The following is a 16,175-nucleotide window of genomic DNA, read 5'->3' as shown; positions in this document are numbered from 1 at the left end:
ACTTACTCATCTTTCTCTTCCTGTTTTATTTGTAAAAACAAGACAAGAAAGACTTACATCAATGCTGGCCTGAGTTTTACTTTTTAGTTAATTAGAAAAGAAAAACAAAGGAGGGGGAGGGAGGGAAGAACCACTCCTTCTGCGGTGTTGTAGGGTGTGCAGGGCCGCTTCCACGTGTGAGCTCATCAAATCACCCGACCCCCGGGGGAGGCAGAACTACTCGTCCTGCTGACGACTGAGGGTCAAGACGCAACTCAGGGGCCGTGGTTCCAAGGCCCCCACCTTCCCCTCTGATGCCTCCGTTCAGTGACCAGCGACGTTCCCTCCAGAAGCTTTGGGTTTGCTTCTGAACAGCAAGTCCCCTCGCGTCAGCCAGGCGGACACGGCCCAATCACCCCAAGTGAACCGGGTTCTACTCTGTCCCCCAGTCATCGGGGGAAGGTGGTGGAGCAAGGGGGTAGACCTGGGCCACTTCTGAGATTGCTACTAAAAGAATTTTTATATGGCCAAGAACTACTGTGACCGTTTGCTTTGGTTCAGACTTCATCGTTTCTTAGTCAGGTTTTTACTGAATGCTCTATTAACTGCTACTGAGGACACGAGGACACGAGGCTAAATAACACTTGGCTCCAGCATGACAGGCTATTTTTGGTCAAAAGATAATAGGAATGAACTTGTGGGTGGGAACGTGCTCTTCCATGGGTGTCTGCCTAGCAACCAGATGAACCTACAAGTCACACCCTGAAGGCCTTCTCGGCGAAGCCCCACCCACTCCAGCAAAACTCTTCTTAGACTGTCAGTGCTTCCCCACTGGAAAGTCAGACTGAACTGTGACTTCACCCCTGCGTCCACACCCAGGTGCTGTGTTAACGAATGACTGATAGAGAGAGACATGCAAGGACCGGTCGGAGCAGAACTTCTTTACCCAACTGACAACAGGGTGAATTTATTTTTATTGGAGAGTTTCTGAAACACTATTAGGGCAGTAATCTTGACAACAGTTAACGCTTGGCCTACACAGTTCAGAGGATCTTTCAGGAGGTCTGGGGTTCTCTCCTCCTCTTCCTGTGATCAACCTGGTGGGTGTGTCAAGCCTTTTGTAATCTGCTGGTTTTCCCCTTTGTCAATGTCTCTATCACTGATTAGGTAGATAGATATACAACAGTTTTCTTAAGGATTGTTCATTGAACAATAAAGGTAATGACTGATTTAGAGGGGTGCCCATTTCACTAAACATATGTCCTAATTTCCCCAAAATAACCCTTATGGTTAAGGTTAAATAATAGGCATTTGCTTTCTGAGCCCCTATTCCCTAGTTGGGTCTTTTTGAGATACGTGAAATCATGCCCAGATGTTCCATTTAGAAACTATTCTTCTCCAACTGGACTTATGAGACATTTGTAGCTGTTTTTATAGCTCAGTGTAAACACTTTTTAGGCAGTCAGTTCATTCCCCCCCCATGTTTAAGGACTGAGGTGAAATTCACACAACATAAAATTAACCATTTTGAAGGGCACAGTTCAGCGGCATTTAGCACATGCACAGTGCTGTCTGGCCCCAGAATGTAGCCATCAACCCATCAGACCCCGTGCCCATCAGCGGTCACTCCCTGCTCCCCTCCGCCTGGCCACCACCACCCTGTGTCCTGTCACCATGGGCTTGTCTGTTCTGTTCGTTTCATATAAACGGGATCCTACGACGTGTGGCCTTTTGTGTGGGCTTCTTTCATTCAGCACCATGTTTCACACGGGTCAGTGCTTCGTTCTTTTTGGGCGGTTCTTTGAGCATCACTGGTTTCAGGATTTAGTACGTATTCTCTTTCAGTGACATTTTACTCTCCTGCCGTTAACCTGGGTGGTGAACCTACCTGCAACAATTTTATTTTTCAAAATGGTGAAAGATTTCTTAAGTATGTCCCCTTAAAAGAGGATTTCCAACCACAGCAATGATAAAAAAGATTCTGGACCTCAAATCCCAAGGGAATTATGTCTCTTTAAGAGGTAGCCTTTTTGAAGAGCGGAAATCAAAGGAAGGAAATTGCCACTGAAGTTTCTTTCCCCAGGAGCGCTCTCACCACTGCTTATTTCCTGTTAAAAGAGCAACTGAGATGACTCCTCCACGATGACCCCAACCCACACGCATCTACTTGTGCCGGACGACTCCTAAAAACTCCCTCTGCTGCACCTCCACGCACATGGGTCACACAGGGTCTCCCAGGAGACCAACGCCCTGGTGCCCAAAGTCACAGCGGAGCCTGACCTCTGACCAGTCACCCTCACCTGTTCCAGGCCCTCCTCCATAAGATGAGATCCCATCCTTGATAAAGTGCTTTCACAACAACCTCAGGCGTTACCCCCTAGACTTATTTGTGAGGAGGACCCAGGGTCTTGAGTCCAAGGTGCGCAAAAGGCGTGGTCCTCACCCTGCACTGGACACTGGTCTTGGGACCAACTTAGTCTCTATTCTTCCCACTAAAATTGAGCACCAATAATGACTGCTAGGAAAGTACAAGTGTACACATTCAAATCTTGTTGAGGAAAATCTAAGATGAACCCCAGCAAACGACGAATGTCCATTCCACAAATACTTATTATGAGCCTCTCCAGTGCCAGGAATTGAGCCACATGCAGGAAACACAATGGTGAGCGAGAAACAGAGCCTTATGATGGGCAGGCCAGCCTGAAACACTGGCCACGACGAGTTCTAATCCACAATGGTCTACACCATGCAGAGGGGCAAGACCAGGTCTGCATGTCAATAAGCCACTGGGGCTCAGAGCTGAGCAGCTGGGACATAGCACAGGCCAGCTGGGGGAGCCATCCCAAGGGCTCCTCAGACAACTGTTAACGTTTGCTTGTTATTGCTAAAATGTCACTCAAGTTTACATGACAATATACCCCTCTGGTGGGACACAGGTTGTGAGAATCCCACACAGCCCTGAGCACTGGACCCAAAGCAGCGGCTGCAAGAGACAAAGGCGCCGCCAGGGAGAATGGGGGAATGCTCTGCGCCCCGGACCAGACCAAGGGCCCTAAGGGCAGCGGGCTGGGGAGCAGCATGGGGGCTTCGAGGGCCTTCTGTTTCCTGACCATGGGGTTAGTTTGTGAGCATGCTAAGTAAGTCTGGCTTCTAACTTAAAGTTTATCAGTACTTAATCTGTTACCTTTAAAACAAAAGCTGGCATTTAAACAGTGACTATTAATCGGACCATTCTCTGAAATACACCCCCCTCGACGTGCCCAACCCCTCACTCTATCCTCAAAGCTGACCAGACGGACCCGCCCCAGGGGGTGAGTGGATGGCTAGATCAGGGGGCGTGTCCTCTCGCCCTCCTGTCCTCAGCTCCAGGCCCCTCCTGTTCTCTCCAGGGTTCCCAAATCTGAACCCGCCCTCTGAGCCAGGCAAAGTGGCTGCTCTGTAACTGGCACTCGCCGGCTGGTGTCTCTCGGGACCTCCTCCTGGCTCTCCTGCTGGTCCATGAGCTCTGGGAGACAGGGGCTATTTTACACTCCTGGCATCACCACAGCTCCCAGGAGAGCACCACCCACCCCCCTGGCCCCCGTAGCTACTGGAAGTTAAAAATCAGTGGTGATGCGTTCTTCCTTCTACCCTCAACTGCTGCAGAAGTTTCCAAATCTGCACCCCTGCCCAATCCCTCCTTCTATTTCAAACCTATTAAAAGTACAAGAGTAGAATAATCTTAACTCTATTTTCATTTTTATTACCTCTTCTTTTCTTCTCTCAAAAACTCCTAGGGGCCCTAATTTTCTCTTGGATCAATGCAGAATCCCTAATAATAGGATTTAAGGCTTTGTCTAGCTGACTTTTTATTTCAATATATTGTGGTTTCAGATAAATCCCAAAAATCTAGCACAGCAGCAACTAGCCAGGGGCATAGCACAAAGAGGTCCTAAATATTTAACGAATAAATGACTGAATTATACTTTCTCCTAATCCTACTTTTATGTCTTCACAGATAACATCTTACCAATTTGAGGAAAAGACCAGCCATTTAAGGCCCCATCACTTAAAGCAACAACCGCCCCGGATCCCTGGGCAGGTCTAGTCTCCAGTTCAAAAGGAGGCAATTCATGGTCAAAGATCTTGTTAGTTGCTTCCCTGTCATTCTCAGCACTCAGATAGACCCCTCTGTGTACGGTGAGTGCTGACTAAATGCTCTGCAACAGTCTTCTCCAGTACGTGACTCTTAAAGAGATCTCAATAAAACAGTCACTTATGCATTAATAATGTATTTTAGACAGATTAGTGGCTTTTGTTTTAACAAGTAGGGACGTAAGTATTAGCAGGACTTTGAATTGAAAGAGGTTCCTCTCCCCGGCAAAAAATATGCTAACTATATTTTCCATACTTATAGGATTAAGATATTTCAGAAAATTTCTTTTTCCCCTCAGTATTACCCTATCACATAAAAACAAGAGCACATAATAATCAGCAATAAAAAGATAAAGCTCATACACAGAACTAAGACACCAAAGTAAAGTGAGTTTTCAGCCTGTCTGACCTCTAAACTGTTGCAGAGGCCACCTGGGAGGACAAAGGTCAGGGGACATGCCTCAGCCCCTGGACAAACAGCCTGGAGTCCTCCAGGGACGCAGAGAGCCAGGGAGAGGCACATGCCTCAGCAGTGTTGTTTTAAAATGGTCTTTTCCTTTACATCCAGGATATTTTTCTGACTCTTCTCACCCTAACAAGTCAGTATGGACACACAACTCCAAAAAGCGGTCAGAGAAATGCGACAGACATGACAGCTGTTTTCCTGCAACTCTTCCCAAGGCGGCAGGTGAACAGGGTGGGACGCCCTGCACAGGTCCAGCCCCAAGGTCGCGAGTCCACCCAAAGCGCCACAGGGAGCAGTGACTTCCGTCACTGTGACTGTGGACCAGACGAGACCAGGGAGCTAAGATCAGCCCAAACGTAAAACTATCTTCCAACTGGCAAAAAAGTAATTTTCTATATTAGATATTGGAATTATATAATTATAATTAATCATTTTAGCTTGAATTCTGGGAACTAAGTGTATTTCGTTAAGGTTTATGAGAAATATATTTTGTTAAGGTTTATGAGAGTTGCTATGAAACACAATAATTGGGGGGGGAAAAAAGAGACAGTTTGTGTTTACTGGGCCGTGGACGGATGACTGACAGCGGATGACGTCACTAATAGGCAATCATAACATTCAGCATTCCAAAACTATTTAATAATTTGTTTTGAAGAAATACAGCTTCCAAAAGAACAAAAAGACAATCTTAATATTTATTTGGATAGCTGCACACTAAAATAAAGTTAAACACATAGGATAAAGAAATTAATTCCAACCTAAAAAAGTATCCAATACTTAGTCAAATTTTAGTCCAACTTAAAAATGGAATGGGTTCCAAAAGTTTGTAAATGAATTATTCACAATAGTCAGTGCATTTCCCGTGGAAAAAAATATTTCCTATGGCAATGTTGTAGACAGCAGTAAGGCCTCCAGTGTAACCCACAAAAACCAGATTAAACATTAGGTACACATATCGCTGTATAGCATCATGGTAGCAAAGCATGTACTTTATAGAGCAAAGCCCCCGGACCCCTCCTGGCTCTGTCAGTCCCCAGGAGTATTTCCCTGGAGTTGGGTCCCCCAGTCGCCAGCAAGAAGTGCGTCCCCAGGAGTGGACTCCTCTGGCCTGCAGGACACCAGGACGCCTGCCAGCTGGAGGGGCTCCACTGAGGCGCCCGAGGTGGGGAGCCCCAGTACCCCGGCGTGCTCAGGTGCGAGGCTGGTGCTGAATGTACGTCAGGGAGGTCTACACGGCCCTGGTGGGGTTAATGCCGTCAGGCCAACGTCAGAGCTGCAGCTCACTTACCACAACTACGCATGGTCTTTCCAGATGCCTGTGATTCTGAAACTGAGGACTACATGGGGTTCAGCCTTCAAAACGATAAGGTTCATGTGACCCAATTAAGCTTTCCAAATATCTGGGCAGCTCCCTCCCTAATCCATAAGGCAATTACACTGTAATACAGCCTCCCTTCTGTAAGCAAAAGGAAGCATTTGTTACGCTGAGTGTACATGAATCAATGCAGGGCTCACAGGGGGTCTGTCCTTCAGGGAAACAGGGTCCTGGGTGGAGCCGCCACTCAGCAGCAGGGCGCCACGTGAGAGACAGATGTGGCACAGGGTGGGGCCGGGGAAAGCGGGCTGCCAGTCACGAGACATGCCCGGCACATGCCCGGTGGCGCTCACAGTTTAGACAGAGCACGGCCGGAAGGGCCGATATGCAGACCGCTGGACTAGGAGCAGCATACATACGCCCAAGGGCTCCTCCCAAGGGCTCCTCCCTCAGGCACTGTTACAAGCTCAGACGTTGCTCTAAGTAAAACAGTAGCATTAAGACAGCTAAAATTACACACTATTTGAGGAAAGAGGCTACGATGAGAGAAATCCAAATTCACCGTTTACACTAATTCTCTATATGACTGGATCGTTCCACTGAAAAGGTTTCTTCTGCTCCCTAATTCATAGATTAAGATGCTCACTGGAATGGAACAACCCACGTTGGGGCCAGATCGATGTACCACCGCCACCCAAAACAACATCTAGCGTGAGGAGTCGCGAAACTTGACAGAAAACAAGCTTTCTTGCTATGGAAGCAAAAAACGTGCCAAATTAAGAGTTTTGCTTAAAGCTTATAACATGCCTTTTCGCTAAATTATATTTTCACTTACATAAACTGACTCATGCAAAGCTGCCTTATTAGTATAGATAAGGAAAAATAAAGAAAAAACTTTAGAATTAAAATACATATATATGACATTGTTAATCCTAATTTTAATAAAATTGTGAATCACTAAACCTGCATAATTATTTTTGTTGTCAATTATAATTTTTCTCCCATAAGTACTTTAAGGGCTCCACCCAGCTCGTGGCCTTGTCTTAGAAGCAGACTCTAGGATCCTAGTTTATTGTCTTTAAAAATGAAATTACAGATGTTACTGTAGCAAACTGGATGCTACTGTGGTGTCCTCACCTTCCTCTGGTGACCTTTTGCAGAACCTTCATTCCCGCCAGCCTGCAGGACTTGCCCTCCAACTCCCTGTCCTTCAGGACGGCGCCCTCCGAGTGCACCTCACTGAAGAGTCCGAGGGCATCTTGCACGAGAAGGCAGACTCTACAAAAAAGGATCCACATTTGCTCTTTTAGGAGACAGTCTGTGATTCAGTACCAAGACCAGAATTTCCTTCTCCTTCACTAGAAATCCACTGTAGATCCACTGTAGAAATCCACTTCCATTTAAAACATTTCAAATTATGTTTTATCAAACACTAATATTCAAAGATATTAATAGGTATTCCTTGAAAATTATCACCAAAATGTTGCTAGCAATAACTTTTCTAAAATTTACTTCATCAGATCTATGGAGAAAAAAATATATTGAAATCACATACAATTATCACTATGTTCAATTCTTCTTGCAATATGATATTTTATACCCAAGAACACCAGGAAATATCCCTGACTGCTCACCTGATGCCCATATGGTTTTAGTCTGTTCAGGAGCGATATGTAGCAGGTGGTACCCAGAAGAATGTCCTATCTATCTTAAAGATATTAGTCTTAACATTTCCCTATGTGTGACATTGTTTAATATGTTGTGGCTACAAGACATTTATATAGTACAAACTCATTTCTCATGGTTGACTGGAAAAAGAAAATTTTACACAGAAAGTGGGGTTCTGTGGCTTATAATTAGGTCTGGATCAAACAAGTGAAAAGCTAGAATACTTCAAAATGAAGATGAACAATGGTGGCCTTTGGATTTTACAAAAATGAGGAGCTGAGTTGCCTAAAGTAGAAAAATTAATGTTCAATCCTACTGACTTAACCTCAGGATTTAAAGGTCAAAAAGAAAGTGTGATGTAAGTTATTTGTTTCTTCCAGAATTCTGAATATTGCCCCACTGCCTTCGAGTCTTCCACTGTTTCTAACGAGAAGTCCCTTGTTACACGAGGAGTCACTTTTCACTTGCTGTTTTCAAGACTTTATCTTTGGTTTTCAACATTTTGACTATGATGTATTTGGGTATGTCTCTTTTTAGGTTTATCCTACTACAAGTTCATAGAGTTTCTTGGATGTGTAAACTTTTCCAGTCCAATCTGAGCCATTTTCAGCCATTATTACTCCAAATATCTTTTCTGTACCCTCCCCCACTCCCCTGCCCTTCTGGCGCTCCCATTACATGTGTATTGGTGCACTTAATGGTGTTCCACATTTCTGAGGTTCTTCATTTTTTTCTCCCCTTAGAATATTTATTCGTCATTTGTGAGATTTCCGTAATAGTGCAGAGATAATCATGGTATGCTTTAATTCTTCATAAAGACTGAGTTATTAAAAAGTCTTCACAAGCATTTTTTTAATTGCTAAAATACTCTGCAGTCATCAATTTGAGATTAAGTTTTAACATCCTATTGAAATTACAATCCTCTTTTCTTGGGGAAGAGTTTTAAGTTTGACAAAGGGCTTACAAATGTGTAATGCTTCCCAAATCTGAGTGTCATGTGCACAGGGGCTATGCTACTCTCTGTATGTTCCAATTTTGGTGTAAGTGCTGTCAAAGTGAGCACTTTTCATTCTGTCTTTCTCTCCTTCGGGCTGCACTAGCTCCATTATTCTAGATCCAAGTCCATGGATTCTTTCTTCTTCCAGCTCACATCCACTGCTGAGCCTCTAGTGAATTCTTCATATCAGTTATTTTACTTTCCAACTCCAGAGTTTCCATTTGGTTCTTTCCAGTTTGTGTCTTTTTACTGATATCCTCCTTTTGATTAGACTCTGTCATCTACACACTGTAATCTGGAGACATGGTTCCCTCCACTCTTTGAACGTATTCATAATGGCTGTTTTGAAATCTCTGTCTGCTAAGTCCAACATCTGGGCCCTTCAAAAGCGGCTTCTATCATCTGCTTTTTCCCTCATGTATGGGTCATGCGTCCCTGTTTCTCTGCAAACCTTGCAATTTTTGGTTGACAACTGGGCATGCTGGATAGTAAATTGTGGCAACTCTGGATCCTGACTCCTCTCGCCAAGGGTTGATGATGTAGTTTACTCACTTGCTCAGTGACCTGTCTGCACAGCTTTTCCCTGCAGGCTGCAGTCTCTGATGGTTCTGCTCAGACTGTCTTCTTGTTTTTATCTTTTCACATGGCTACCTAGAGGCTGTCCCTAGGTCAGCGAAGCCACTTATTAGTGAAAGGTTGTGCTTGAGCCTCCTTAGCCAGTCAGACTTTTAATCTTTACCACTGGACATGTGTGTCTTGGAGGTTGATCTCATAGTTCAAGGAGTGCAGGTTTTTGCCCTCATCCCTCTCCTTTGGTCAGAGCTCATATCTCCCCTCCCTAATCACACCTGTGAAGGTGTAGCCTTGGGCAGGTCAGATGGCCACTCTTGGGCATGGAATTCTCCCGCCATCTCAGGCAGCCCTACAGAGCTCTTCTTCTTCGCCATAACCTGTCTCCCTCTGGGCAGTGCACCCTTTGCCCGGACTGACACCTCTGCTCTAGAGTGGGTGCTGGGGGCGCTGGTGGCGCTGGTCTTCTAGGCTAGCCTCTCCGCGTGGTCCATCTACCCTGTGGTGAGCTGGGGTAGGACAACTGGGCCAGTATTCTTGGCCCACCACACTTGGGGTTGAGCTTCTGCAACAGGGGCCTGAGGATGAGGGATGCTAGTGGGCAGCCCTCCTAGAGTGAAATGTGCCCTGGACTGGGAGTTGAGGGGAGGGGGTTGTCTCCTTGACTGCACTCCCTGGAGTAAAGCCTCAGAGTAGTAGTGGTTGGTGGTGGTGGGGGGGGGTCAGGGCTCAAGGGCCACAGACTCACTGTTCTTAGTGAGATGTGTCAGATTTTCTTGATTCCATTGAAGGAATGTTTCCCCATTTGCTGCATGCCCTTAGGACAATTTCCAGAGGCTTCACATGATTGTCTTTTATAGCTTTCTCCAGTTAAAATGTTTGCGAACGGGAGAATCCACTGTGTAAATAAAGATCCTCTGGATAGTTAGCATGTGTCGTGTAAGAAAATATAATGGCTCTTTAGCCATTATTTACAAGTTTTGAGAGTATTTGGAAACTCTCTGAGTTTGTAGACTTACGTGTGAGTTGTTCTTTTTTTCTTAAAAGACATCTTGATTTGCTTGAACACAAGAAATGAGCCAAATACAAAATTACTGGGTCAGACACAGAAGCGCTTGATGTAGCGAGGTCTAGAGGGCTGCAGAGCCACAAAATCAGTGTCACAAGATTCTGAGTAACAGTGGCACATACGGGGTTGTCAACGTACCCCAAACAGTGCCTTGGCCTTGGGGGTGTCTATTTATGTGCTAAACACAACAGGACTGCTGTGGGCCCAGGCCTGTGCAGGTGCCCTCTGAACCTCCCTAGGGAAAGGCCTGGCACAGATAAACACACAATCACAGGCTGTGGGATTATAGGAGGGAAATAACAGGGAGCCTGTGAGAAAGCACTGGGGTGGAATGGCCTGGCCAGGTGGTTAGGGAAGGCTCCTTACAGGAGGTGATCTTTAAGCTGTGTCCTGAAGAAAGAGAAGCCCACCCTGCACAGGGCTGAAAGAAGCACACTTAGAGCAGAGAGCACAGCACACACAAAACCTGGGATGGCAACGAGTTTTTCCATGTTTGAGAAGTTGAAAGAAGGCTGGAAAATAATACAAAAGAAAGAAAAAGAAGACAGGGGGAAAGTGGTAATAAGGGGAAAGACTATGTACTATGTGGGTATTTCCATGCATTGCTTCTGATTTAAAATCAAAGTTATGTTTATGAAAAATTAAAAACTCAAGGCACTTGTAAAGGGGCGGGATGGGGAACGGGGAGGAGGTAGGGGCATCTCCCTGGAGGGGCGCCTCTGCTGTGCGCAAAGGCCTGTGCCGGGGGCTCCCTGTGTGTGGGCGGAGGGGCTGCCTGGGCCCAGGTGGTGAATCGCTGGCCCGGTCCAGCCAGCACCCCTGCCTCCCGCCACGGGCGAGTCATGGGGACGCTAACAGGTGTTAGACCAAATGCTCCGTTTCAGAGATACAACCGCTGGCACGGGGAGCAGGCTGGCTTGAGCAGAGAACTTTCAGAGCCTCCGTGGTCCCAGCATGAGCCCACTGCCCTAATCGATGGAAACAGTGGACCTGCAAAGTGCTGCTCACAGGCTGAGTTCCACTGGCTGATGTGTTTTCTTTAGTTTATAAAGTGTTAAATTTTTTTAAAAAATTAGTAGCAAACATTAAAAATTAAGTGATTTTATATAAAATTCGTTTCCTGTTTTCCTGAGAAGCCTGTGGCTCTGGCAGCGCTGGGTGGGCCGACACTCATCGTCTGGCACCAGCCTGTCAGGATGACCCCCGCCCCGCCCCTCAGCCGTCATGCAAGTGCGTCCCGTTGGCCTTGGTCAGCAGGTGAGCCTGCGTGAGCTCAACATTTCAGGGCAGAGACTGAAGCACACGGTCTTGGAGGATGGACGAGGGACCGGAAGAGTCTACACTGGCCTGAGATTTCTAAAGAGGTGAGTGGAGTGGAGAATGAAGCGCAGCCCCGGGTATGGGCAGCCCAGACGTGGGTCTCGTTTCAGAGCAGAGGAGACAGGGGATCCAGAGACCAGCCAAGCGACTTGAGCCGGGAGGTCGAGGACAGAGCTGACCGACACGGGCCCGGTGGAGGACGGGGCTCGCCGCAGGGCCCGGAGGGCTGGGCCCGGCCCTGCTGGGCTGACAGTCCTCCGTCGACACCGGGGGCGTCTCTGGACGCCACGTCAGTTGCCTCGTCTGCGTCAGGTGAGGTGGTTCCAGTTCCACACGGGAGGCGCTCGGGCCCCGCCCTGAGGTAGCAGTGTGGCCGAGCCCAGCAGGACACCCAGCCGACACGAGCACTGTCCCTGAGGATCCCTGAAATACTGGATGAGCTGCAGCCGAGCCACATGGAGACGAGGAGACCCGACATTTTAAGATCGTGGCGGGGTCGGTGCTCACGAGATGGGGTCTCGGCGCTGGGAAGCAGGCTGGGTGCATCCGTTCGCTCTCCGGCCAGGATGCCAAGGACACCCAGCGACACCACACCCCGGGGTGCTGGTGACGGGCAGCCTCGGGCTCTGGCTGCAGGTGACTTTCCACACACACTGAGCACTGGTGCCAGAAATCCCACGCCTCGCCTGAGAGGGACACTGCTGTTTTCAGAAGTGGTCAGCTTAGATCAACGCCAGACCAGCACAGAGAGCACGTCTCCGGGGAGGAAGCGGGATGTTCGTGGTTCAGAGTAAGAGCCGCAGAACCACTTCGCTCCACGAGACAGAGGTCACCGCCCCGCCTCTCGCAGGAGCCGTGTGGCACGCGAACGCCACGTACTTCAGATCGATGTTCCGCCCACGCCTGAAACACGGACCGTCACCAAATAAAACCCCTCACCCACTTTCATGGCTTTCACAGCACATGGTGCTGGGCGGCAGCGGCCTGGGAGGGGCTGCCTGAGCTCTGCGGCTGGGGGACGTGGGCAGCTGCTGGGAGCTTCGGCTCTGGAACCCTTAAATCCACGCAACTTTATCTGCTCGGCACCTAGCGAAGAGCCTGCACCTAATCTGCACTCAGCGTCGTGGTTGCCTTCACCCACCAGGCAAATCCACTTTGTTACAAGCACACTTACTCGACAAGAAGGTGGTTTTCTCCTGTCACATCACTTGTCGGCTCTCCTGAGCCCATAGGAGGTGTGTGCACCTGTGTAAAAGGGCTGATCTCCTGCATGAAGGGGCTCAGAGAACGTGCTCGAAGCAGCTGAGGGCCCACTGTCACAGACGTGATGTCGTCACTCCCGACACCAGCTCGTGATCCGCCTCGTGGTGCCGTCCTCACCACCCAGCTCCCCAGTTTCACGGTAAGTAAAGCTCCTCTCTGGGTAAAGCAATGGAGAATCACCACCACCTCGCGTGGCCCCAGAGCCCTCGGCTGCAGAGCCTCGACTCCGTGCATTTCTGAGCCACGAGGGTGAGGCTGGAAGAACTGACTAAAACTGATGCCAAGTGAAACCACACTCCACAGCACATGCCCAGCAGCATAAAACAATACAGATAAGAGGTGCACGGTTCCATCCAGCCACATCAGGATGGAAGTATAAAGTCCATCGTGCAGTTAATGTTTATCTTTAAGAATGCTTCCTTCCTTCTCTTTCCAGCTGAACGCCTCATCATGCTAATTAAAGAACATTTTAAAAATTCTAAAAATGCATGTATTGTTAGGCTGTGAAAGTACCAGAACAAAGCACAAGAAATAAGGAAAACAAAACTGTTGATTCACAGAGGGGGTTTTAGTGAGATGATAATCCCTCTTTGAAGCTTTAAATGCCCCTCCCCAACTTTTCAAAAATATTTACTTTCCCTCCTTTCATTCACTGGCTCAATATCATAGATACATAAATTAAGAAAAGCAAGAGAGAAGCGGCGAACATGTGTATGTGTGTGCGTGTATGTGTGTGCGCGTGTGTGCGCGTGTGTGTCTGTGAACGCCTGTGTTCCGAGAGAGAAGCAGACGAAGTGACATGTGGGATGTTTACACGAGTCATGGAAGCAGTTCTGAGCAGTCCACCAAGAATTCCCGGAATCAGAGTCAGGCCTGGCTGTTTTATTCTAGGTCAGTGTCAACTGAAGCAGCCTCTGAAGATCAACAAGGATCTTTCTCCCCATGTTATAATCCCTTACTAAGCCCTAATCTAAGGAAGAAACAGAAGAAATTCGAGGATGAAGTGAGAAAAAGAAGCAGGACAGAGAGAAAGGGGAAGAGAGGCTGGGAGGGGAGTTTGGACCTGACCCCGAAGGGGAGGAGAGGGAGAAGAGCGGGGAGCGCGGAGGGGGCAGGGCCTTTCCCAGCTCCAAGCCGCGTGCAGACGGGAAACCAGATACAGCAGGACACTGTGTCCTCCTGAAAAACAAGCAGACCACGCTCCTAAAGTAAACAGCTAATCCTGCTGTTTATCTTTTTAACATGAGATGTTAGCAGGATGATCTCTACTGCACAGAAATGTGGTTTTTATTCATCTAAAAAAGCATATTTTCTCTTTGCTAAAATAAAAGTGTGACACGGAAACTTTCTAACACCAGCGAACAAGAAGGAATAACAGTCGTTCTTTGCTAAAACTAACTTAACTAAAGGATGGCAAGAAGCCTGAGAAAGGCCTTTTCCACACTTCCACTTCCTCTTCATTTTCGGAAAATACTGCATTGCTGAAATTAACCAAACAACAAACCCTGCTGCAAGCGTGGTCTTTTAAGGAGGACACAAATGACGTGGACATGACTGTGGCGTCCTGCACTCGGACTGTGGTTACCACTCCTGGAGATAAGACTTGACTGGGCCGAGACAAGTCAGAAGAGGACGCTTTATACATTCATACAAGTTTGCCTCCAGAACAAGTTTTCAAAGATACATAGCTACTCTTACACATTTTTGTTAATTGAAATTTCTTTCGGAGGCAAGTGTAGATTCACACGCAGGTGTGAGACCCTCACACACTCTGCCCCTTTCCCCCAGTGGCACAGTGTGCCCTGACCGACACAGTAAGACATCACACCAGACACCTCACAGCTGCAAGGCACCACCTGGCTCAGGTCTCACCCACCGCACTGGGGCTTGTGTGTGTGCGTGTGGTGCTGTGCAGTTTTATCACCTGTGGAGGGTCCTGTATCCACCACCACAAGGACCCCTCAGGCTGCCTTTTTATCACGCACCTCCCTCTGTCTCCCTACCCTCCATCCCCAGCATCTAGAAGCCACTAATCTGTCTTCCATTTCTAAATTTGGCCACTTTTGAAATGTTATAAAAATGGAATCATCTAGTATATGATCTTTGGGTTTGAATTTTTTCCCTCAGCATAGTTCCCTGGTAATAATCAAGCTACTATGCCTTTTATTTTTATAACAGCTTAATTGAGACCTAATTTACATACCATAAAATTCATCCAAATAAAAATACTGTGGCAAAATACACATAAAGTTTCCAATTTCACCATTTTAAAGTGTATAACTCGGTGGCATTACGTACATGCACAATGTTCTGCAACCACCAGCACTATCCAGTCCCAGAGTATTTCCCTAAAAGGAAACCCCAACCTGTTATGCAGCCTCCCTGTTCTCCTCTCCCCCAAGTACCTGGCAACACACTGATCTACTTTCTGTCTCTATGGATTTGCCTGTTCTGAATATTTCACATAAGTGGAATCATGCAAGTTGTAGCCTTTTGAGACTGGCTTCTTTTACTCAGCATAACATTTTCAAGTTGCATCCAAGTTGTAGCAGTGCCAGTACTGCATTCCTGCTTGTTGCTGAATAGTATTCCATTGTATGGATATGTCACATTTTGTTTATGCATCCATCAGGTGATGAACGTTTGGGTTGTTTCCACTTTTTTGCATTTATAAATAATACTGCTATGAATGTCAGTGCAGAAGTTATGTAGATACATGTTTTCAATTTTCTTGGGTTTATACCTAGGAGTAGAATTGCTGGGTCATGTGGTAATGCTATGCTTAGTTTTTCGAGGAACTGCCAGGCTGTTTTCCAAAGTGTCTGTACCATTTTACCAGCCAGTATGAGGGGCTCCAATTTCTCCAAATCCTTGTCGACACTTATTATTGTCTGTCTTTTTTACTACAGCCATCCTAGTGGTGTGAAGTGGTAGCCGCTGTGGTTTTGATCTGCATTTCCCAGATGGCTAATGATGTTGAATACCAAGTGATTCGTGGCCATCTTCTTTGGAGAAGCGTCTATTCAAATCCTCTATTTTTTTATTTGGGTTATCTTTTTATATTGACTTGTATTAGTTTTTATATATTCTGGACACAAGTCCCTTATCAGATATGTGATTTGCAAAAAGTTTCTCCTGTTCTCTGGCTCGTCTATTACTTTCTTGACAATGTCCTTTGAAGCACAGAAGTTTTTATTTTGATGAAGCCCCATTTATGGATTTTTCTTTTGTTATATATGCTTTTGGTGCCATAGATAAGAAACAATTACCAAATATATATGTTTATGAAGATATTCTTATGTTTTCTTTTGAGTTTTATAGTTTTAGTTCTTAGGTTTAGGCCTATGATCTATTTTGAATTAATTCTTGTGTATGGTGTGAGGCAGGGGTCAAC

The 16,175-nt window shown here is 46.7% G+C and overlaps 1 protein-coding gene across 1 annotated transcript in view; it reads right to left on the bottom strand.

Moving 5' to 3' along the window:
- The window catches only part of SPIDR (scaffold protein involved in DNA repair), a gene marked incomplete at its 5' end in the record, with an annotated part of 358,863 nt that overhangs the window by 59,657 nt on the left and 283,031 nt on the right, over positions 1-16,175 (bottom strand). The window contains one exon of the mRNA XM_079722236.1: positions 7,032-7,172. Coding sequence (XP_079578362.1) covers positions 7,032-7,172 — 141 coding nt within the window. The remainder of the gene's footprint in view (positions 1-7,031; positions 7,173-16,175) is intronic.

Source organism: Hyperoodon ampullatus (genome assembly GCF_949752795.1).
Source record: "Hyperoodon ampullatus genome assembly, chromosome: 17".
Lineage (NCBI taxonomy): Eukaryota > Metazoa > Chordata > Mammalia > Artiodactyla > Ziphiidae > Hyperoodon > Hyperoodon ampullatus.
This window is presented reverse-complemented; position numbering and strand designations above follow the sequence as displayed.